General features: G+C 45.1%; 1 protein-coding gene across 6 annotated transcripts in view; it reads left to right on the forward strand.

The window, feature by feature from the left end:
• Positions 1 to 23,785, forward strand: part of LOC124877436 (dematin-like) — a 45,568-nt gene that overhangs the window by 14,001 nt on the left and 7,782 nt on the right. For 2 of the 6 annotated variants that reach the window (XM_047380594.1, XM_047380599.1), the window contains exons 1-5: positions 1,379 to 1,508; positions 15,902 to 15,968; positions 18,826 to 18,860; positions 20,000 to 20,080; positions 20,175 to 20,303. In XM_047380594.1, coding sequence (XP_047236550.1) covers positions 18,846 to 18,860; positions 20,000 to 20,080; positions 20,175 to 20,303 — 225 coding nt within the window. In that variant the 5' untranslated portion in view covers positions 1,379 to 1,508; positions 15,902 to 15,968; positions 18,826 to 18,845. Of the gene's footprint in view, positions 1 to 1,378; positions 1,509 to 1,638; positions 1,765 to 8,227; positions 8,529 to 15,901; positions 15,969 to 18,825; positions 18,861 to 19,999; positions 20,081 to 20,174; positions 20,304 to 23,785 lie in introns of those variants that run through there. The other 4 variants (XM_047380595.1, XM_047380597.1, XM_047380596.1 and 1 more) reach the window with 3 other exon arrangements.

Below are 23,785 nucleotides of genomic sequence, written 5' to 3' on the forward strand. Positions count from 1 at the left end.
GACCTAGGAACACAGCAGACGGGTCAGGGAGGATGTTCTGGTTCAGTTTAAAGCAGGGTTAGATTCTACAACAACATCCCAAATTTTGAGCATCTCCCAGACCTCTGTTCAATCCATCATCTGGACATGGAGAGAGGATGGACCACCTGCAGACCCACCAAAACATGGAGGTCCACCTAAACTGAGAGGCTGGGCAAGGACAACAGTAATCAGAGACCTGTGGTAACTCTGGAGGAGCTACAGAGATCCCCAGCTCAGGTAGGACAATCTGTCCAGACTATAAATATTAGTCCAACACTCCTAAAACGTGGCCTTTATGGAAGAGTGACAAAACGAAATCCACAACAAGTCTCCAGTGCAATTTGTCTTAAGTCATATAGATAAGTGCTCCTCAACCCTGGTCCTCGGGGCCAGTGGTACCTCATGTTTAAGATGTTTCTTTTCTTCAGCAGAGCCGAGTCAAATTATTCCATTTAAGGCCAAATCTGAACTTTTTGACTACTTGGAGTATTAATTCTGCAGATCTCCAGAAAAATTTAGCTACACTGTGACACATGGGGTTGGCAGCATCATGCTGTGGGGATGCTTTCCTTCAGCAGGAACGGGGAAGGAGATCAGAGTTGATAGAAAGATGGACAATCCTAGAAGAAAACCTGTTAGAGGCTGCAGAAGACCTGAGACTGGGGTGGAAGTTCACCTCCCACCCTGAACATGCAGCCAGAGATACAATGGATGGTTTACATCAAAGCAGATTTATGTGTTAGAAAGGCCTAGTCAAAGTGCAGACATAAATCCAACAAAAAAATGATGGCATTCCTTGAACATTCATGATCACAGACACTTTCCATCTGATCTGATTGAGCTGAAAAAGAATGGACATAAATCTTAGCCTCTATGTTCAAAGCTGGTAGAGACAAACCCCAAAAGACCGACAGCTGGACCTGCAGAGAAAGCATAAACTCAAGAGCGATGAATACACATCCATGCCACACTTTTCAGATTTGATTTGTCAACAGTTCTGGAAATCATTTATCATGTTTCTTCCACTTTACAGTTATTAAAAGTACATTGTGCTGGTCGGTGACATTTCATCCCAATAAAAAAACACTCGGTTTCGGTTGTGACGTGACAAAATGTCCAAATATGAATGTGAATACTTTTCAAAGCGCTATAAATAAAATAGTTTTATTTTCATTGGCTGCAATGAGCTTGTTGGTGTAGAGACCTGCGCTGCGTCCAAAGAAAGTCATTTTCCTATAATATAACAATATTATTGTTATTATTATTGTTATAACGGAAGTCGCAGCGTCATGTTTACCCCCTGCTGGAAGTGGACCAGTCCAGAGGTAGAGAGACATGACCATGAATGAGGGAGTGGTGCCGCTATCGCGTGCACGCGCACGTGCCCGGGCGGTATATGTGGGAGTGAAGTCCAACACCAGCATCAGTCACCAGTAGAGTCGGAACCGGAGCTACTGGATGGTTCTGACCAACGCGGACAGTCATAGGTGAGACGCTCCTTGTATCGGCGTGTTTCTGCGTGTTTCTGCTTGAATGACTCAGTAATCATCTGCTCAGTTAGAAATAAAGCGAACTCTGGGGCTTAAGCCTGATTTTATCTGCCGTGTTAAACCGCAGCAGCAGGGAGGAACGTCTCTGTCCCTCCCCGGCTCAGATCGACCTTGTCCCGGGCAGCCGGCGCGCTGCCACGCCGGGCTGCGGAGCTCTGCAGCGGGGCAGAGCTGCTTTCTCCTCCCGCTGCAGGTGGGTCTGCTCGGTCATCAGGCTGTGGAACTCCGATGTTCTGTGATGATGTGAAATTATGTAAGAAGCTGCTTGAAAGTGAGCAGGAGGATTAATGCGGGTAGGATGATTTTATGTAACACTCCTCCTCCTCCTCCTTTTCATCATCATCATCCAACATCACAACCTGCCAGTACACCCCCCCCCCCCCATCTCCCAGTCAGTTTGTGTGTGTATTAATCTGGTCTGGATCTCAGTGGAAACCTGCAGCTCTGCGGTGACTTTATTATCTGCTGATGTTGTGTCAGACCTTCTGGTAAAGTCAGGATGACCTGCATGTGTTCACTGCAGCTCAGCTGACCGAGCTCTTTTACACCACTGTGGAAAAGAAAACCCTCCTTTATTCTCAGGTTTTTCCTTCATATAGTAAATGCTTCATATGATGAATCAGTTCGGTTCTTCATATAATGACTACATTTTTTACCTTTGGTCCTCCTGAGACACAAAAACTGTAAAGTTTACCTTTTTTTTTGGTTGCTTAGTCATTATTCTTTTTGCAGCCTTCGTGAATATGACAGATTTTTGATTTTTATTCAAATAATTCTGATTATTTTTTCATCATTTAGGAATTATTAAGAAAGTTTCAGATTTTTTAAATATATTTTTTAATTAAAGAAACCAAACTGTTTTGAGATGAGATGAAATATTTTAACCCCAACAGTAAAGTTAAACTAAACAAATCCGACATGAACTGGGCAGTTCTGGATGTTTTACTGGTTGCTGTGAAAAGTGTTTTGGTTGATGAGGTAAAATGATGCTGGTTTTAAGAGTGGGGTTGTCATGGAAACAGCAGCAAGTGAAGCAACTCAGTGATGGTTCTGTTGGGCTGATCTGAGTCCTGGTGTTATGGTGTGGTGAAAGCTCAGAGGTCCGACACTCTGACACCTTCTGGAAGCTGCAGCTGCCCTCCAGGAGTCCGATTAATGATGCGTCATTCGGTGGGAGTCAGAACCAACCAACATCTGAACCTAATGGAGGCCTCAGACCGGGTATTTATTGGTACTAAAAGGTCTTTTGGATCTTAACACATAGTGAATTATTCCCATCAGGGTGGAGAATAACTTCACATGAAAAAAATTCAGACATACATTAGAAATGAGAGAAAGTTTTACTCTAAATGATCAGTGAGGTGAAGCTGCCTCTGGGCTGATGTTTGACTCGTTAAGTTCATGAAGCAGAAAGAAATAAAACCCAGTTTCCTCAGAGGATATTCTCTCTGCCGGATCCGGTCCAAACCCGAGAACATGGATGCAACATACTAAATATCTCAATAGTTGAGCTGATAATATAAGTCAGTGGATGCAGGTTCTGAGTGGGAGTTTTCATGCTGGACACAGAACACCAGCTACGTTTGGTCCTCCAGAACTGCTGGTTTCAGGGGTTTCACATGGTTGGAGGCTCTTCGGCTGCATTCCTGAGTCCAAGGAAGAGGACGTGTGTTTGCTGACATTAAAGACAAAACACAGGAAGAGGTGGAAGCTGGAGAAGAAAAGGATCTTTGTGAAGCATCAGAGCTGCTCAGAGAAAACGGGCCCAAAAACAAACATTTCTACTGTTCTTCTGTTCGCTGGGGACAAGTTGACATCAAAGATCCAAACCCGATAAATTATAAGTCTGACCCACACAGTTACTGAAACACCCAACGACACACTCGTTTATCTGATCAATAAGCCACGGATGAACAAAATCACCTCATTCATCTCTCTCTGTCAAACTAAAGATCAATGCAGAAGCATTTTTGTGGTCTGGACTTTGAGATGTTTTCCTCTTGGGAATAATCTTCCTCTCTGTAGAATGCTGGACCTCAGATGGTTTAGAGATGACCTTATGACTCTTCCCAGGTTGATGGGCAGCAGTAGTTGCTGCTCTGAGGTCACTGGTTAAAGTAAACTGATTAGTCTTCTTATGGATTTTACACATGAACACAAACAATCCTTGATTATTGACTTTCTTTCACTGCTGCTGGAACCTGGACCTGAAGACCAGCCTGTTTGGTTTCACAGACATTCAGAAGGAAAACAGACGTTCTGCTTTAAATAAATAAAGCTCATGTTCATGACTTCTTAAACCACAAATGACAGGTTTCTGTTGTGTTGCAGCTTTTGCAGACGCCTGATTTGAGCTCTGATCGTCTCTTTTCAAACACCGACACACTGATTGGGATTTTGGCTCAGTCTGTTTGTAGTTTGGTTCCACATTCAGGTCAAGCTTTGCTTTGGTTTCTGCATAGATGATGAAACAGTGAGCAGTCTCCTTCCTATTAGGAACTCAGACTGAAGGTAGATGTTTTGTCTGCATTTTAGCTGCTTTTTGCGACACGTCTTCAGTCTTTTAGTCAGTCTGAGCAGCGATGTTGAAGCTTGCAGTCCTTATTTAGATTTTAGAAGCTTTAACTATCGTGTTCGGCTTTAAAGGCTGTGAGCTGTGGCATAAAATACATTATTTTCCATCTTGAACAGTCTTCTGTTCTCTGTAGCTCTCAGCTGAGTCTGCAGACATGCTTTCCTGGGTTTTAGCCTCTGGTTCAGTTTGTGGTTTAAATCATCAGACTTTGCATCTAAACCTGAGCAGCAGAAAGCGTCTGCCCCTTCTGCCTGATGCTGAGATTTGTTTGGGTAGAGTAAACCCTAACCTTTGTTGTTCTGTACTCGGACGGGCCCTGAACGTCTCGCTGTGCTGCGTGGGCGCTCCCCTCTATTTCTGGAAACATGAGTCATCTTTACTCCGGTTATACAACCCAAACTTTGTTCTGCTGAGGTCCGACTGCAGCAGATTTAGCAAACAGGAACAAGGTTCCTGTGGTTCCTGGTTGAAAGATGGAAGAAATCAGTACAGAACCAGAACAGAACCTGCCGTGCGTCCATCTGTCCGCCCATCCATCCATCCATCCATCCAGTAATTATTTGGCTCTGGTTAACTGACTTTTTTTTGACAATTTTAGAAGAACTAAATCTTTAGATTTTAGTAGTTCTGTTGTTTTTCATCCACTTTGCTTTTTTTAATGAAACAAACTTAGTTTAAATTATTTAGAAACTGAAAGACTAAACCACAGCAACAGCTTTTAACTGTTTGGGCAGAAATGTTCAGATTCAGTTTGGTTGGAGGTCCAAGGTGGAGATGGGTCCAGTTTCAGTCTCAGACTTGTTTTGCTTCAGAATAAGATAAATCTCCTGCAGCAGTTCCTTAAATAACCGACGTGTTGTTGCACCAGCCTGGCCTCTTATCTGTGAGTGCAGTGGGGGGTGGATGGGGAGGCCCGTCCAAGCCGAGACAGACCAAGGCCCCAAACAGGCTGCTGGTCCGGTTCTGCAGCAGCTCCTTCACAGCAGGAATGTTAAACTGAGCTGCCGATATGAGAGTTGGACACAGCAACACCGCCTCATCTCTGACCTCTGGGTTCATTACTTACACAGAACCACAATCAGCCAATCATTTCATGCGACCAGAAACCCAGAGAGACCTGAGGACTCCCAGAGAGGAAGGAGGAGAAAGGATGCAACACAGGAAACTCTAAGGAAAGGAGAGAAGGAAAGCAGAAGATCAGACAGGCAGCAGGATATAAGAAAGAAAGAAAGAGACTGAAAGAAAGATAGATAGATGTTGGAGAGGAAAGAATTTGAAAGGAAAACAGGAGAGAGGAAGAGAGGGAAACTAAAAATAACAGGAAGCTTTAGGAATAAAAAATGAAAGGAAATAGGAGGCAGATTTAGGAAGCATGTGAGATGTAGAGATAGAAAGAAAGAGAAAAGTTGGACTTAGATAAAATAAAGAAAAGGATGTGACCAAGAAATAAAAAAAGAGAGGACACCCTTTAGTTACAAATAGGAAGAAATGAAGGAAAGAAGAAAAGAGAGATGAAGGAGAAAAATCAATAAAACATGGAGAAAAGAAGATGTGCGTGGAGACATCACGGGGCTGATTTAACAGGCTGCCTGCTGCTGTCATGGCAACGAGATGAATCTACAACTGGATGGAGTGATCATTGGTTTAAAACAAGGAAAGGAGGCTGATGGATTATTTACACTTTTTTAGGTTTCACAAATGAGCATTTCAGCAAATCTGGAAAAGCTTCAATGCTTTAAGGAACAAGGAAGAAAAAGGTGTGAAGCGTCTTCGTCTCAGCAGTTTACCTCTTCATCATTAGAGAAAGTCTTCAGAGCGAAGAAAAAGAAACTTTTTTATCCAGGTATTGTTTTTATTCATTAAAATATAAGGAAAATTATTCTTCTGCTGCTGGAAACTGATCAAAACTGCAGGAAACATCATGGCGCTCCAACTTCCTGTCAATCAGAACCAACGGCTTAAAGGCACGGCGATGACGTCAGTGTTGACCAATGAGAGCAGCCGTCACAGAGACGATGACAGGCTGGGTGTGGTTGCATTGCTGCGGACTGAGATAAGATACAGTCAGCACACCACACACACACACACACACACACACAGAGAGAGAGAGAGAGGACTGTAACTGTTGGGTTCTTGTGATTTCATGAATCCCCAGAAAAGGAAAAAGTCCTTCATCGACCAATCAGATGGCATTTCAGGGTTCAACCCAGGAGCTTCTTCAGTGTTTCAACTGTTTTAATCTCTGAAGGTATTCAATATTAATTAGCAAGAAGCAGCAACGTTGTCCCCCAGATGAAAAAACATGGTCCTTCTGGACTGTCCAGGAGAAGCTCTCAGGAGGATGTCAGTAAACATCACTAACAGAGAAGCAGCATGAAACCAGCAGCATCAACATCTTGAATCAGAATCTGTGGAGAAGTGAAGAATCAGAATCACCGTTTAAAATCATCACTTTAACCATACCTCATGAAGAGCAGGTGCTTCAGCGGGTGGCGATGCCTTCAGGTTCCATGAGACAGTCTGAGGTTAAACCCATTTTCTAGCAAGTGAAATTTTACCTGGATATCAGAAATATTTTCCATAAAAAGATGACGAATCAAGATGCAGGTCAGCAGTTAAAGTTGTTTCATTCCCAGCTCAGCAGCTGTTAGATGACTCTGCAAACTGTGACTCAGCAGATTTCAGTTTCTGACCCACTTACTGCTTCCAGCATCAACATGTTCAACATTAAAATGCAGCAAGACAAACGGCTTCAAAGGTAGCAGAAGAAACCTGAGAACAAGACATTCTGATGAAGAGGAGGAGGAGGATGGAGCTAAAACCCTGAAACATGTCAGGGTATCATCAGACCTCCACAGCTGGAAGGATTTGAACCTTCAGTTACATGTTAGCATCTAATAATTAAAGCCCAGAGTCTGATTAAACACAGTGAAGGAGGAGCTGGAGAAATAATCCTGGGATCCAGTGGAGTTAAACTGGGAGCTGGAAATGATGGAATGATTCACAGACCATCTGGAGAGTGAACTTTAAACAGATTTCTCCTCATATAAAATCCATGTTCAGTAACAGAGGCTCCACAGCACAACAGATCTGATTGGACTCGATCCGACCCACCAGAAAGGATTTTTAACTGAGAGCTGCTGAGGTTCCTCTGATGCTCTGAGATAGAAATCAATCCTCAGGAAGCTTCAGAAGATGATTCCTGCTGGGATCTTTCATGTTTACTTTTAATAACTAAGGAAATTAATATTTTGTCCTTTTTATCAGAAAATGCCAAAGTAAGTCAAATAGTCAGTCATTCATTTTCTACCGCTTCTTCCATAGTGGGTCGCAGGTGAGCTGGTGCCTATCTCCAGCAGTCTATGGGTGGGAGGTGAGGTACATCCTGGGGAGGTCGCCAGTCCATCGCAGGGCAACACACAAACGACCAAGAACACACTCATTCACACACCTAAGGGCAACTTAGAGAGACCAATTAACAGGCATGTCTTTGGACTGTGGGAGGAAGCAACCACATTGTTTTTTTCAAACTTGATTTGCTACCGTTGAACTCTTGTGTCCAGCAGTCCCCAAATGCAGCACCAGTAAACCAGAATTTCAGGCCCGGACATTTTAAAGTCCATGTTTGCCTGCAGGAAGTCAGTGACCGGCACTAACGATTGCCTCGGTGATGCTAATGGGATAATTTACAACCGTTCATCCAGACACAAAGAGGAGTTAAAACTGCCTCTATCTGAAAAACCTGAAGGAAAGGGACTTCTAAACCCCAAGAAGGATCAGAAATGTTCAGTTAGGACGTTAATTCTCAGCATTTAAAGCTGAGTGTGAATTTAAGACCCTGAACCTTCATGTAGTTGATCAGAAATAAACCTTTTACTTTTCCAAACATTAAGAAGTTTCATGTTCATGGGTCATGGTGCATTCAATGACAAACCAGAATTTCCTGCATTTACATCCAGGTGCAGAAACAGATCACTCCATCCTCTGACCCAAACTGCACCTGCAGGAGAAACCTGGAGGCTGAAAACTAAACTGTCCCTCAGACTCTGCAGGATTGGTGGTTTGATTTAAGCCCTGGGGCGTGGCAGCTGGGCGGGGCTCACCTATTGCTGCTGTGACCCTGGCATTGTGTCGGAGTCAGGGTGGTCCAGTGCTGGGAGGTCTGTGTGTCAGAGCAGCATCTCTCTCATTGTGGCGCCCACATTTCTGCCAGTTGATTAGACAGCAGGGTGTAGTAACCTAGCAACGGGCAGATATCTCCCAGCATACCTCAGAGTTATGTGCCGTCCCAGTGGACCTGAAGGCAGATCAGCAGCATCCCACTCCCACTTAGCCTGCAGGGACAGAACTGTGAAGAAAGGAGACAGGAGAAAAGTTCTGTGGTGAGTTCTGGTGTCTATTTCATCTTCAGATCATCTCTTAGCAACAGAGTCCACTTCCTGGAAATAAAACCGCTTCCTAAAATAGACGCACCTTTTAAACTGAAAGAAAGCAGCAGCAGGAGGAGGAGGAAGATGATTACAGATCTGTGTTTACGGATCCATCAAAGATTTCTTCACTCAGAACTGATCCAGAACACGTCTTTCAGGGCTACTGGATGGAGAATCAGGACTCTCTTGTGCTTATTTTAACTGAATCTGGATCTTCAGCCCCTTTTGCCACGTTTTCTGAGTTTCTGTTCAAAGTGAGAATGTGGAGAAGATTGATGAGAGCAGAGTGATGCTCTGTCTTCTCTGCTCCTGATCTGTTCACCTAATCGATCAGCTCACCGATCACCAGGAGCCATTAGAGGGGAACTGATCCGTCTCTGGAGACGGGCTGACGCCTTCGTCGTGTTTGAAAACAAGCCTTCCTGTCTGCAGAGGTCGGAGGTGGTTAACCAGTGCAGACTTATTTCTGGTTGAGTCACGTTAAAACTTAATCAACCTGAGCAACAGTTGGTGCATCAATGATAAACTAACCCTGGTTTGGTGGAAGTGTTTCCTCTGTAATTACAGTAACGCTGGGAGGATCAGCAGCTTGCAGCTGGTTCTGGTTCTTGTTTCTGAGTTTTTGATGTGTGAAACAGATTTGATGCTCACCCTGACCCACTGCTGTCTGTGGGCCTAAATATGATTTAGTTTTTCTGAACTGAGCTGAGTGTCATCAAACATGGCGATAACACTCGTAGCTAATCTGAGCATGAAGTCAAGAGGCCTTTTTCTAATTCTGCTCCCTTCATCAGTTTTGGTGGATCAGGGTCAAAGGTCAGGGGTCTGCATGTGGTCCTATTCTGGACTCAGACTGTGACCACTTGTATAATATTTTCTATAGAATGTTTCACAAGTTGAACAAGCTTTAATCGATGTGATTCTGTTGGGAGAGAAATCCGTGTTCTGAGAGGATTTTAATGTTCCTTGTAAAGACTTTTATGAGACAGTTATGAGATGTTGTCACAAAGACAACTCTTTCTCTGGTACTGCACCCTTTCACTGGTCAGCCACTTCAGCCGGCCTTGTCCTGGTAAAACCATCCCTCAAAAGACCCGCAGCTGGTTCTGCAAAGTACAGACTTATACAAATGCACACCATACTTTTTAGATTGTAGAGAATGTTCCTTCCACTTAATTGTGCACCACTTTGTGTCGGTCCGATCCACCAGAAGACCTTCTGTGACTCAAAGACCTTAATGCTGGTTATGATGGAGGGTGTCAGAATGCACAGTGTCACAGTTTGTTGTGTATGCGGCTATCAGAGTGGAAACTGGACTCCTGGTTGCTGTGGCCTCTCTTCCTGCCTCAAAGTATGGTTCAGAAAAGGTTGGGAAGTTCTGGACTAATACATCCGATCCATCCAGGACTTAAAAGGTCTGCTGGTAACATCTTGAAGCTAGATATCAGAGCAGACCTTCAGGGGTGTAAAGGAGGTCATTCCTGGACAGGTGAGGGCTACTCCTGATATACGGAGGCTATTAGTTCTTGATGCAGCCATCTGGGGTTTGAGATCCTGACCTTGTGACCCTCATGTCCTCCCCCCTTCTCTCTCTATCGTTTCCTGCCTGACTCTCAGTTAAGGCCACTAGTGCCACAAAATCTTAAAAAAAAGCGACCGACACACTATAAGGCAGGTGATCATAATGTTACGGCTAATTTGTGCATTTAAGGGTTTGCATGCTTATAGATGTTATAGTTTAAATACAAGATGTTAATCTACAATAAATCAAACTATGGAAAGTCTCCAGAGAAAGGAGGAAAATGTTTAATGGACCTTCAGTCCGGACTGCCTTGAATGGAGTCGCTGCTTCAAGATTTAGCCATAATGTTGGAAACATGAGTTTTAGCCTGTATCCAATGAAGGAAGGTTTCAGCATCTCCCACAGCTCCCAGTATGGCTGTCAACAAACCATTAAGGTATCAATTATTCAGAGGGTCGATGACACCAGACACCAGCAAAGATCAGGAGAGGGTCAGAGTCCAGTCTGAACAGAATCTGATAAATGAAGCCTAAAATTTATACATTATTTGCTTATTTCAGCAGATTCAACAGTGCAGCAATCACAGGTTTGATGTCCAGCTCTGCCATGTGTCAAAGTGTCTGGACCAGACATTAAACCCTCCTGTGTCCCTAAATATGTTAATCTGTTACTCAATTAGTCTTTCTCTCATAGAAGTTTCTTCTAAATGACACAACATGGGGTTCTAATGGTTCTGTCCGGCTCATACCAAACTACTCGTACTCGTACTCGTCGTCTTCCGCTTATCCGGAACCGGGTCGCGGGGGCAGCAGACTCAGCAGAGGCGCCCAGACGTCCCTCTCTCCAGACACCTCCTCCAGTTCCTCCAGGGGGAGCCCAAGGCGTTCCCAGCCCAGCCGAGAGACATAGTCCCTCCAGCGTGTCCTGGGCCGTCCCCTGGGCCTCCTCCCGGTGGGACGTGCCTGGAACACCTCCCAAGGAAGGCGTCCAGGAGGCATCCGGTATAGATGCCCGAGCCACCTCAACTGGCTCCTCTCGATGTGGAGGAGCAGCGGCTCTACTCCGAGCCCCTCCCGGATGGCCGAGCTCCTCACCCTATCTCTAAGGGAGTGCCCGGCCACCCTACGGAGGAAGCTCATTTCAGCCGCTTGTATCCGGGATCTCGTTCTTTCGGTCATGACCCAAAGTTCATGGCCATAGGTGAGGGTAGGAACGTAGACCGACCGGTAAATTGAGAGCTTTTCTTTTCGGCTCAGCTCTCTCTTCACCACAACGGACCGGCACAGTGCCCCCATTACTGCAGCAGCCGCACCGATCCATCTGTCGATCTCCCGCTCCATTCTTCCCTCACTCGTGAACAAGACCCCGAGATACTTAAACTCCTCCACTTGAGGCAGGAACTCCCCTCCAACCTGAAGAGGACAAGCCACCCTTTTCCGGTCGAGTACCATGGCCTCGGACTTGGAGGAGCTGATCCTCATCCCAGCCGCTTCACACTCGGCTCCGAACCGCCACAGCGCATGCTGTAGGTCTTGGCTAGAGGGGGCCAGCAGGACCACGTCATCCGCAAAAAGAAGAGACAAAATCCACTGGTCCCCAAACCAGACCCCCTCCGGCCCTTGTTTGCGTCTAGAAATCCTGTCCATAAAAGTTATGAACAGGACCGATGACAAAGGGCAGCCCTGCCGGAGTCCAACATGCACCGGGAACAGGTCCGACTTAGTGCCGGCAATGCGGACCAAACTCCTGCTCCGCTTGTACAGGGACCGGATGGCCCCTAATAAAGGGCCCCCGATTCCATACTCCTGGAGCACCCCCCACAGGGCATCACGAGGGACACAGTTGAATGCTTTCTCCAGGTCCACCAAACACATGTGAACCGGTTGGGCAAACTCCCATGAACCCTCGAGCACCCTGTAGAGGGTATAGAGCTGGTCCAGTGTTCCACGGCCGGGACGAAAACCACACTGTTCCTCCTGAAGCCGAGGTTCGACTATCGGTCGGACTCTCCTCTCCAATACCCTGGCGTAGGCCTTACCAGGGAGGCTGAGAAGTGTGATCCCCCTGTAGTTGGAACACACCCTCCGGTCCCCCCTTCTTATGAAGGGGGACCACCACCCCAGTCTGCCACGCAATGTTGAAGAGGCGTGTCAACCATGACAGCCCTACAACATCCAGAGACTTGAGGTACTCAGGGCGGATCTCATCCACCCCCGAAGCCTTGCCACCGCGGAGCTTTTTAACCACCTTGGTGACTTCAGCCTGGGTCATGAAAGAGTCCAACCCCGAGTCCCCAGCCTCTGTTTCCACCACGGAATGCGCGATGGCAGGATTGAGGAGATCCTCGAAGTACTCCTTCCACCGCCCGATAATGTCCTCAGTCGAGGTCAGCAGCCTCCCACCCCCACTATTAACAGTGTTGGCGAAGCATTGCTTCCCCCTCCTGAGGCGCCGGACGGTTTGCCAGAATCGCTTCGAGGCCAACCGGTAGTCCTTCTCCATGGCCTCACCGAACTCCTCCCAGGCCCGGGTTTTTGCCTCTGCCGCAGCCCGGGCCGCAGCACGCTTGGCCTCACGGTACCTGTCAGCCGCCTCGGGAGTCCCACAAGCCAACCACAGCCGATAGGACTCCTTCTTCAGCTTGACAGCATCCCTTACTGCCGGTGTCCACCACCGGGTTCTGGGATTGCCGCCGCGACAGGCACCGCAGACCTTACAGCCACAGCTACGGGCAGCAGCATCGACAATAGATGCGGAGAACATGGTTCACTCGGACTCTATGTCTCCAACATCCCCCGGGATCTGGTCGAAGCTCTCCCGGAGGTGGGAGTTGAATACATCCCTGGCCGAGGGCTCCGCCAGGCGTTCCCAGCAGACCCTCACTATGCGCTTGGGCCTGCCAAGTCTGTCCGACTTTCTCCTCCTCCAGCGGATCCAACTCACCACCAGGTGATGATCAGTGGACAGCTCAGCCCCTCTCTTCACCCGAGTGTCCAAAACATGCGGCCGAAGGTCTGATGATACGACAACAAAGTCGATCATCGACCTCCTGCCTAGGGTGTCCTGGCGCCAAGTGCACTGATGGACACCCTTATGTTTGAACATGGTGTTCGTTATGGACAATCCGTGACTAGCACAGAAGTCCAATAACAAAACACCACTCTGATTCAGATTGGGGAGGCCATTCCTCCCGATCACGCCTCTCCAGGTGTCACTGTCGTTCCCCACGTGGGCGTTGAAGTCCCCCAGCAGAATAATGGAGTCCCCGGGAGGGGCACTATCCAGCACCCCCGACAGGGACGCCAAGAAGGCCGGGTACTCTGCACTACCACTCGGCCCGTAGGCTGAAATGATAGTCAGAGACCTCTCCCCAACCCGAAGGCGCAGGGATACGACCCTCTCATCCACTGGGGTAAACCCCAACACGAGACGGCTGAGCTGGGGGGTAACAAGCAAACCCACACCAGCCCGCCGCCTCTCCCCGTGGGCCACTCCAGAGTAGAAGAGAGTCCAACCCCTCTCAAGGAGATGGGTCCCAGAGCCCGTGCTGTGCGTGGAGGTGAGCCTGACTATTTCTAGTCGATATCTCTCGACCTCCCGCACAAGCTCAGGTTCCTTCCCTCCCAGCGAGGTGACATTCCACGTCCCTAGAGCCAGCCTAAGCATCCGGGGATCGGGCCGCTGAGGTCTCCACCTTTGTCCGCCACCCAATCCTCTTTGCACCGGTCCCTCACGGTTCCCCCTGCATGTGGTGGGCCCACTGGGGGATGGCCTCGCGTCTCTAGTTCGGGCTTGGCCCGGCCGGGTCCCACGAGGAGGCGCTCAGGCCACCAGGCGCTCTCCGACGAGTCCCGACCCCAGGCCTGGCTCCAGGGTGGGACCCCGGCTGCGCCGTACCGGGCGACGTCACGTGCCTCGATATTTTGTTCTTCATGAGGGATTCTTGAACCACTCTTTGTCTGACCCGTCACCTAGAGCCTGTTTGCCATGGGAGACCCTACCAGGGACATTTAGGCCCCAGACAACATAGCCTCTAGGATCATTTGAGCACTCAAACCCCTCCACCACGTTAAGGTGGCAGTTCAAGGAGGGGTCATACCAATATCAGTTCTCTATTTGTCTGGGTGTTAGTCATACCAAACTGACACCCAAACAAATAGAGAACTGATATGTGCAGATCTACTGCTTCAACACGGAGACCAAAACCAATGTTCCAGCCATCCCAAAACTCTGATGACATCAGTGTTCCTCATTCAGCTACAGTGGAGAAAGAAGAGGTGATGCAAACCAAAGCTTTAGGTCAGACTTATTTAAACAGCAGTAAAGTACGTAGCTTTCTCTACATTTAATACTCACCTGAAACTATTTAAAGACAAATATAGACATTACAGTTCAGAGAAAAATCAGCTAAAGTCCAAATTCAGCGTCCTGCAGCTTTCCGAAAGCCCAAAATGCTGCACAGCAGCAAATATCAGCAGTCTTATTCAGAAATAGCAAGATTTACAAACAAATGGCTTTATCTGTCCGGATAATTGATTATACCCAAATATCACTTATTACTTCAAGAATATTATTTTCATTGCTGAATAAAGTAAAAAATAAATTATTTCTCTAAATGGAGGCATACCTAAAAAATGCACCAAATTGTGACTATAAAACCGAGGTACATACTGAGCTATGATTGTATCCCTAGCACAACGGTATCTTCATGTCACATTTAATTTATTGAAAAACATCAAAATCTCTGGAATATTATGCAGAATTTATTCCATTTTATCATTTAAAGCTGTAAGAGTTTGTTATTATTCTAGATGCACTGTGACTCCAGTGGTTTGAACTGTTCATTCACAGTTTGAAGGTCACAAGGTCTCAGCCGGAGCCTTTCCGTTTGGAGTTTGCATTTTCTCCTAGAACATTGCTCCAACCTCCCTAGATCTATATGTTAAACAGATGTGGGCGTTTGTCTTCGCCATCACTCTGTGGTAAGAAGCCACATCTATCATCTTTCCCCAAGGTTCAATTCAATTGAATTCAGTTTATTTATATAGCGCCAGTTCACAACACATGTCTAAAGGCACTTCACAACAGTCAGGTTCATACATTCCTATTAATCGTAACCATTGAACAGTTCAGTCAGATTCAGTTATTTATTCAAATTGGATAAAAAGTTTTTCTATCTAAGGAAACCCAGCAGATTGCATCCAGTCAAAGACTTGCAGCATTCACTCCTCCTGGATGAGCATGTAGAGACAGTGGACAGTCACTGGCGTTGACTTTGCAGCAATCCCTCATACTGAGCATGCATGTAGCGACAGTGGAGAGGAAAAACTCCCTTTTAACAGGAAGAAACCTCCAGCAGAACCAGGTTCAGTGTTCACTGTTGGGCTCACATCTCTTTTGTATCACACGCTTCGCTGATGATAACTTACTTTATCTGTCAGTCTCCCACCTTGTCTTCTGGCTAAAATTATATGGAAATCATTTATTAATCTCGGCTATTCAAAACAACGGTCGTAAACACCAGATTGGGACAAACCTTCAGGAGATACATACAGAACCCTTGTTTCTTTGGAAAACAAATGAAAATATATGTGTAGCAAAGGCTCCATAGCAGAATATAAGTCTGCTTTGTTGCTTTAAAAGGTTATTTATGTTTACTGGGCCGTATGAGTTTTAGTTGTTTCACTGCACTAATATTTTTGATGGTAATTATTAAAACATTGAAAAATCAACGGTTTCTTGTGTTTGAAGTCAGTTCTGTGTCAGTTTGTTGTTTTATATGATGTCTTTGTGTGTTTTTTAGGTGTTGATTGGGCAGACGAGCCCAGAAAACAAACTCATGCAGAGATGATCCTCCTTTTCTCTGTGAGGTAAAAACACTCAAACATGCAGCCGGTGTTCCTGAATGCATGCCTTCCGTTCCTCCACATGTTTGTGCTGGACAAAGCCGTGCACTCTGGAATAATCTCTTTGTGTCTGTTGGACACATCGCACAATGAAGCGCTGGCGGCCATGAAGCAGCAGCTGCAGCTGGGGATGCTGGGAGTTCTGCTTACAGACATCCAAACAAATAATCTGACCAGAGCCAAATCCTCCAGTCACATGACTTTGCATACAGGAATCCAGGGAAATCGGAGCTTAAAAGCTGTTTCACCATCTTTCTTTGGTTGACCTTCAGAACTTACTGGTTAGGCTCAGGTTTCACCCAGTTCACCCCAGAAGATGTTAGTTTTTATGTCTGTATGCCCAGTATCTATCTCAAATTAGACGTCCAGTGGACCGGGTTCTGCTGTTCTCAAATCAGTTTGGAGTGACAGAGCTCTCCTGGTGCTGCTGCAGGATCATCACAGGGGACATCTGCAGGTTCTAAAAGAGATGCGGGGTTCTCATCAGCAGAACAACTGAGTCCTTCTGAGATCATGATAACTATCTCACGAAAGACAGATGTTCGGGGCACAGTGCTGGTGGTGTAGGGGGTTAAGCGTGCGACCCATTTACAGAGGCTTTAGTCCTCAACTCAGCTGTCCCAGGTTCCTGGTCCCGGTGATATTTGCCATGTAAATGGACTGAATTTTATATAGCACCTTTCCAGTCATACAGACCGCTCAAAGCGCTTTACACTAGAGCCACATTCACACTCACTAATGCTCACACATTCATACACCGATACACAGATCAGTAGGCAACTTGAGGTTAAGTGCCTTGCCCAGGGGCACATCGACATACAACAGGAGGAAGCTGGAATCAAACCCACAACCTTCCAATTGCAAGACAACTACTCTTCCTACTGAGCCATGTGTCTTCCCTTCTCTCTCTGCCCCTATATCCTGTCTAGCTGCTGTCAAAAAATACTGGAAAAAATAAAGGCCACTAGTGCTGCAAAATAACATCTTAAAAAAAAAAGACAGATGTTTTTAAAGCCGCAATTATTAATCAACTTACTTATTTTGCACAATGTTACATTTCTAACCCATAAAGCTGCACTGGTTCTGTTAGGTTAATTGATTTAACCATTGTGTTTTTGAGGAAACTCTACTGTTGTGAAACAATTTGGTTGGCTATTAATAACTAAAAATGAGGTCCACGGGTAATTATTAACAAAGTTAGTACTTTTAAAATGACCAAGTCAGGTCACCACCTGATTATCAGGGGTTAATAGCCAATCAGCTCTCAGTCTCTGTCAGGTATTGTTCTATGAATACCTGCCTGATGAGGTGTGGTTTTATAGAACAATAGATGAAAGAGTGAATTCATGCTCTGATGTTTTCAAACTGCCCTGAACACAAATACAGAATAAACAAAAACACCTTTTCTCCAAATAATAAGAATTTATTAACAAAATACTTCCACTTCCAGTTAATGCACTTCAGTCAACAAACTCTTTAACTAGGCCAGTAACATTCAACTAAAAATGTAAAGAATGAACAAAACTAATAAACAACAAAAAATAGAAACAAATGAATAAAACTAAAACCAACAACCAATAAAATGATGCAGTGATGTCACAGTTCAGTGTGAATATGTCTGTTTAAGAACCAAGGAGTGATGTCAAATTAGCTTTAAAACTAATTAAGAGCAATAATAATAACCAGTTTATAATGCAAATCAGAAGAGAAAATAAAATACTATTTTAATAAAATAATGTTTTAAAACAGTTAGACGATTTGTTTTTCATAGTTGTTTCAAAAAGCCATCACAGGGAGTGATGGACTGTGGCGGCAGATATAGACTCACAATATGGCTGTCGGACGGCAGGCGTGATGATGTCACATCTAGGTTAGCGGTTTAGCTAGCAAAGAAAATAGCCAATTTAGCTGCTCATTTAAGTCCCACATGTACCTCTTAAATATAATTAATTTGTGAATGAGCTATTAGCTTTTAGCTTCAGCATTAGGGGTACCAGAGAATCAATTTAGCCTGTTTTTTTAGACTTTGCAGACATATTTTACACAGCTTAGTGAGAGGAGATGGAGGGAAAACACATAAACCACCAGGCTCACATTACTGGACCATTGGTGTTTAAATCACTCGGAAAAAGGTTTATATCACCGGTAGCCTCAGCTCTGGCTCAATGGCCTTTAGCACTAGGTTAACAGATAGCAGATACAAACAAAGCAAAACACAATGAAACAAACAATAATTGTTTGCCCAATTGCCCAGACACAACCTCTTACTGTAACCGCTTCTGATGAACAGTGGAGCGCGTCTGATGGGCTAGTGGGTTACGCCGGTCTGATGGGGGCGAGGTAGTTGTGTGGCGGCAGCTCTTAGTTTCACGCCTGGGGGAGCGTCTGCTCAGACTAGGAGGCGCATACAGCAGACCGTACTTAACTTAGGATCCAGGGTTACTTTGAAGAAGTCTGTTAATCAGCCAGTGAGATCCAGACATTCATGCGCTTTTCCTCCCTGATGCAACCTGTGGAGGCTGCAGATAAATATAAAGATCTCTGCTTTGTTTTTAGCTCTATGACATTCCAGCTGTGAAACTTCCCTTTCCTGGGACCTATGCGTGAAAATGGGTTCAAGCTGTGCATTCTGGGATTCAGAGTTTTAACCAGTCTCTTCTCTGTGTGTAGTTCAGTCTCATGGCTGGCCCCCAACACCATGTTGTCCCAAATTTTTCATAATAATTTCTCTGAGCATCTTCTCTTTTGTTTTACAAGATAACCTTCACTCTCATTTTACCTGCATTGTTTTAACTAATTGTCACATCTGTGTCTCCCTCAGGAACTAACCAATCAACAGGCATGATGATGCCAAAGGTGAGGCTTTTTTCTGACCGTTTAATGTAGGGAGAAGATTGATTAACAGGAACTCAGATCAGGACCATCTTCCTGAACTTCTCCATCAAACAAATGGTTTGGAGTAGATTCACTTAAACCCAGGAATTTGCTTACTGGCTGCAAATGTTCAGCACTTGGATGGAGCGAAGGAAATAAAATGAAACTGAACATGTTGAATGGTCATGTGACTGATGGTGCACCTCCCCTCCAGGCCAGGGTTTAAGCATGGATTCAGTCCAGAATACAGTCATGTCCTCTCCTGCAGCCATCCCCTCCTGGTTTTTGAGATCCACCAGATGTCTGCTGGGTCAGAGCCTGAGCTGATGGAAAAGCACTTTGGGTTAGGAAAAGATGTCAGGATCTGGTTGGACGCAGGGAGGACCGGTCCTGAACATGTGTGGTTTGTTGTAGTTGATGCAGAATGTCCCTGGCACAGCATTGCAGTATTAGGATCCCTGCATCGGTACCAGAGGTGACCTGAAGCTGATGTCGGCTCTCATCAGTCCGGGGCTCCTGGTTACGGCACCAGTCTAAAGGCTGTTTCTGCTCCTCTGTGAATTGAAAAACTTCATGATGTGTGGACAATTCCAACATCAGTCCGACCATCCGTCTGGGTGCTGAACTGTTCCTGCCAGTGAGCTGAACTATGATGCAGGTCATAAATAAAGCCGGTTTCTGCTGCCATGTGAGACTTAAGATAGATCTTCCAGTCCAGGATTCTGTGTGCCCCAGCAGTTCGGCTGCTCTGCACTAAAATAACAAATTATTTATATTCCTCGTCTGGGTTTATTTAATACATGCAACATGAGTTTCAAAGCAAACAGGTCATTTTGAACATCTTGCAGTTTGAGATGAATTTGCTCTGAATGGTTCTGGGTTTGGTGATTGTAAAGGTTACAAACTGTGTCATAGTGAATCCAATATTATTTATATCCATCTTATAATGGCATAAAGCCCCACAGATCCACAAATGGGTTACAGACCTTCAACTGGAGGCTTTGTTCAGGACTTTAAAGAGTTATTTCAGGGTTTTTAACTATAAAGGCCCAAATTTTCATAATTGTTTTACATTTTACCCTCTCTAAAACGCAACCATGTTTATGTGTATCTATCTGCAGCAGCCAGCTCAGACGTCTCCTGGGAGCGTCTTGTCGCTTAGAGGGACCAGCGTTCCTGGATCTCCTGCCGCTGCCATTGTTGTGAGACCCAGATAAATTTCCTTCAGCCTTCATATGAATCTGAAATCATTAACGTGCCATCAGTCCTCTCTAACCCTCCCGTTTGTCTCTGCAGGCCAGGGTAGAGGATGGTGTCATCGGCTACAAGGATCTGGCGGCGCTGCCTAGGGACAAAGCCATCTTGGATATCGAGAGACCCGACCTGATGATCTACCAGCCGCACTACAGCTACAGCCCCCTGGAGGTGATTTACTCACAGTTCCCATAGATCAGAGTGGGAGAATCTGTCTGTGCAGCTGTATTTTTTCTTCATGTGTTTGTTTGGTTGGTTGGTTGGTTGGTTGGTTGGTTGGTTGGTTGGTTGGTTGGTTGGTTGGTTGGTTGGTTGGTTAGTTGGTATATTTCTGTCTGATGATTTCTCATCATAAATTTCTGAATGTTCTTGGAGTCTTTTTTTGACTCTTGAGTTTTTATGTCTAATATGTTAAAATGTCACAGCTGTTTTATTCATTGTCTTGAAATTTGTTTCCTTTTTCATGTCTTTTTATATTTTACTGTAAATATTTTGAGTTTATGTCTGTTTTCTCAATCGTTCAGGGCTCATTTGTTTTGTTCGCTGCTCTTTTAAACCAAACTAGTTCCAGTGCCGAACTGATAAAATTTCGTCAGCACTGGTTCTGTTTCTGATGACTGGCAACATTAAACTGGGTCTTAACTGGTGCAGAGGAAAGATCTGCTTTCATCAGGAGCTTCCTTTGGGAGATTTAAGATGTTCCTGAGTTTCCTGAGAGAAACATAAAGTCACTGTTTCTCATCTTCTTGCAGCTTGGTCTACCTTCACCATCATGTAATGAATGTAGGTCGCTGTTTCCAGCTGAATGTTATCAGCTCCTGTTTATAAGCACTGATCAGAGATCAGAGGGAGCCTTCACAAACACAGCCTGCTGTTTCAATCAGACTTTATAAATCTGACTGGTGACATAAACGGCTTCTCTGCTCTGTGGTCCTCCTCAGAAGGTCTGGATGAAGCAGAGAGAGGACCAGACACTTGATTCAGTCTGAGCTGTTGTACTGGTAGTTTGCTCTGACTTAATAGAACCAGTAAAGCACCAGAACTGGGTTAGAACCGGATATTTTTTGTAGATAAACTCTATGCTTTTTCTTCTGGTCATATTTGTTGTGAATTCTGATTGGGTTGGTCTGTTTTTAGGTCATGTGTGCAGCTTTTATGTTTCTACCTGTTGTGTCAGATTGCAAAAATTAACTGATTTTAAGTAGATTTTAATATGCTGACAGAGATCCTGTTTTTCTGTTGAAATGATCATTTAGCCTAAAATCCTCTCGCCCTGTCTTCTGATGGGGCCTGGTTTGTGTGGGATCCAGTAGCGTGTTAACTGGGAGCAGATAGAAAGCAGTCAGTAGGACAGAAGACCTGCTGGTCCCACAGTGGGTTAGTTAGTGGGTTGGTTAACTCGCCGTCTGGCTGCTAACAGAAACCGTTAATCTGAAAAATCCCACAGCCGAGGTCCTGGCGAGCGTTTGGAGTCAGTTTACTCATACTGTGAGGATGTCTGTAATGTCTTCATCGCATTATGAGTCCTACAGAGCTGTCCATAAAGAGCCTGATTAAAATTTCAGGTGAAGGTTTGGTGTGAGGTTGCAGTTGGGCAGGTAGAAGAAAGCTTGTGGAGAAAAACATTCTGCACGTGGGTTTTAGTTAAATTAAGCCTTTTGTTTCATTATTTTATCTCTGAAAGCAACAGAGCCCAACATGCCAGTGTGTAAATGAGATATTATTCCCAGAGTTTGTCCCCCCAGGCTGCTCTATGAATCATTTTAACCCAACATGGAACCAATTATACAGGTCCTTCTCAAAATATTAGCATATTGTGATAAAGTTCATTATTTTCCATAATGTCATGATGAAAATTTAACATTAATATATTTTAGATTCATTGCACACTAACTGAAATATTTCAGGTCTTTTATTGTCTTAATACGGATGATTTTGGCATACAGCTCATGAAAACCCAAAATTCCTATCTCACAAAATTAGCATATCATTAAAAGGGTCTCTAAACGAGCTATGAACCTAATCATCTGAATCAACGAGTTAACTCTAAACACCTGCAAAAGATTCCTGAGGCCTTTAAAACTCCCAGCCTGGTTCATCACTCAAAACCTCAATCATGGGTAAGACTGCCGACCTGACTGCTGTCCAGAAGGCCACTATTGACACCCTCAAGCAAGAGGGTAAGACACAGAAAGAAATTTCTGAACGAATAGGCTGTTCCCAGAGTGCTGTATCAAGGCACCTCAGTGGGAAGTCTGTGGGAAGGAAAAAGTGTGGCAGAAAACGCTGAACAACGAGAAGAGGTGACCGGACCCTGAGGAAGATTGTGGAGAAGGGCCGATTCCAGACCTTGGGGGACCTGCGGAAGCAGTGGACTGAGTCTGGAGTAGAAACATCCAGAGCCACCGTGCACAGGCGTGTGCAGGAAATGGGCTACAGGTGCCGCATTCCCCAGACCTGGGCTACAGAGAAGCAGCACTGGACTGTTGCTCAGTGGTCCAAAGTACTTTTTTCAGATGAAAGCAAATTCTGCATGTCATTCAGAAATCAAGGTGCCAGAGTCTGGAGGAAGACTGGGGAGAAGGAAATGCCAAAATGCCAGAAGTCCAGTGTCAAGTACCCACAGTCAGTGATGGTCTGGGGTGCCGTGTCAGCTGCTGGTGTTGGTCCACTGTGTTTTATCAAGGGCAGGGTCAATGCAGCTAGCTATCAGGAGATTTTGGAGCACTTCATGCTTCCATCTGCTGAAAAGCTTTATGGAGATGAAGATTTCATTTTTCAGCACGACCTGGCACCTGCTCACAGTGCCAAAACCACTGGTAAATGGTTTACTGACCATGGTATCACTGTGCTCAATTGGCCTGCCAACTCTCCTGACCTGAACCCCATAGAGAATCTGTGGGATATTGTGAAGAGAACGTTGAGAGACTCAAGACCCAACACTCTGGATGAGCTAAAGGCCGCTATCGAAGCATCCTGGGCCTCCATAAGACCTCAGCAGTGCCACAGGCTGATTGCCTCCATGCCACGCCGCATTGAAGCAGTCATTTCTGCCAAAGGATTCCCGACCAAGTATTGAGTGCATAACTGTACATGATTATTTGAAGGTTGACGTTTTTTGTATTAAAAACACTTTTCTTTTATTGGTCGGATGAAATATGCTAATTTTGTGAGATAGGAATTTTGGGTTTTCATGAGCTGTATGCCAAAATCATCCGTATTAAGACAATAAAAGACCTGAAATATTTCAGTTAGTGTGCAATGAATCTAAAATATATGAATGTTAAATTTTCATCATGACATTATGGAAAATAATGAACTTTATCACAATATGCTAATATTTTGAGAAGGACCTGTAGATTAGTTCAGAGCTAACACCAGGAGGGTTGTGGATCTCCTGGGTTAAAGGTGTGGACTAAGAACTGCTGGCAAGAGTCTGGGGCCAGACTAATTTCTGCAATACAATAAAACCAGGAGAAGATGCAGTTACTGGAAATGTTACTAAAACAGGAGGTCAAAGCAGTGCTGCTACGTTAGCAGATGAAGATGCACTTCCTGTATGACTTCTTCTAGAACTTATTCTGTTGAGGTGTTTCTCCAGCAACGACACCTGTTGTTCACAGTGAGCATTGCAGTGGTAGTGTCAGAAGGGG

Source organism: Girardinichthys multiradiatus, chromosome 12 (genome assembly GCF_021462225.1).
Source record: "Girardinichthys multiradiatus isolate DD_20200921_A chromosome 12, DD_fGirMul_XY1, whole genome shotgun sequence".
Lineage (NCBI taxonomy): Eukaryota > Metazoa > Chordata > Actinopteri > Cyprinodontiformes > Goodeidae > Girardinichthys > Girardinichthys multiradiatus.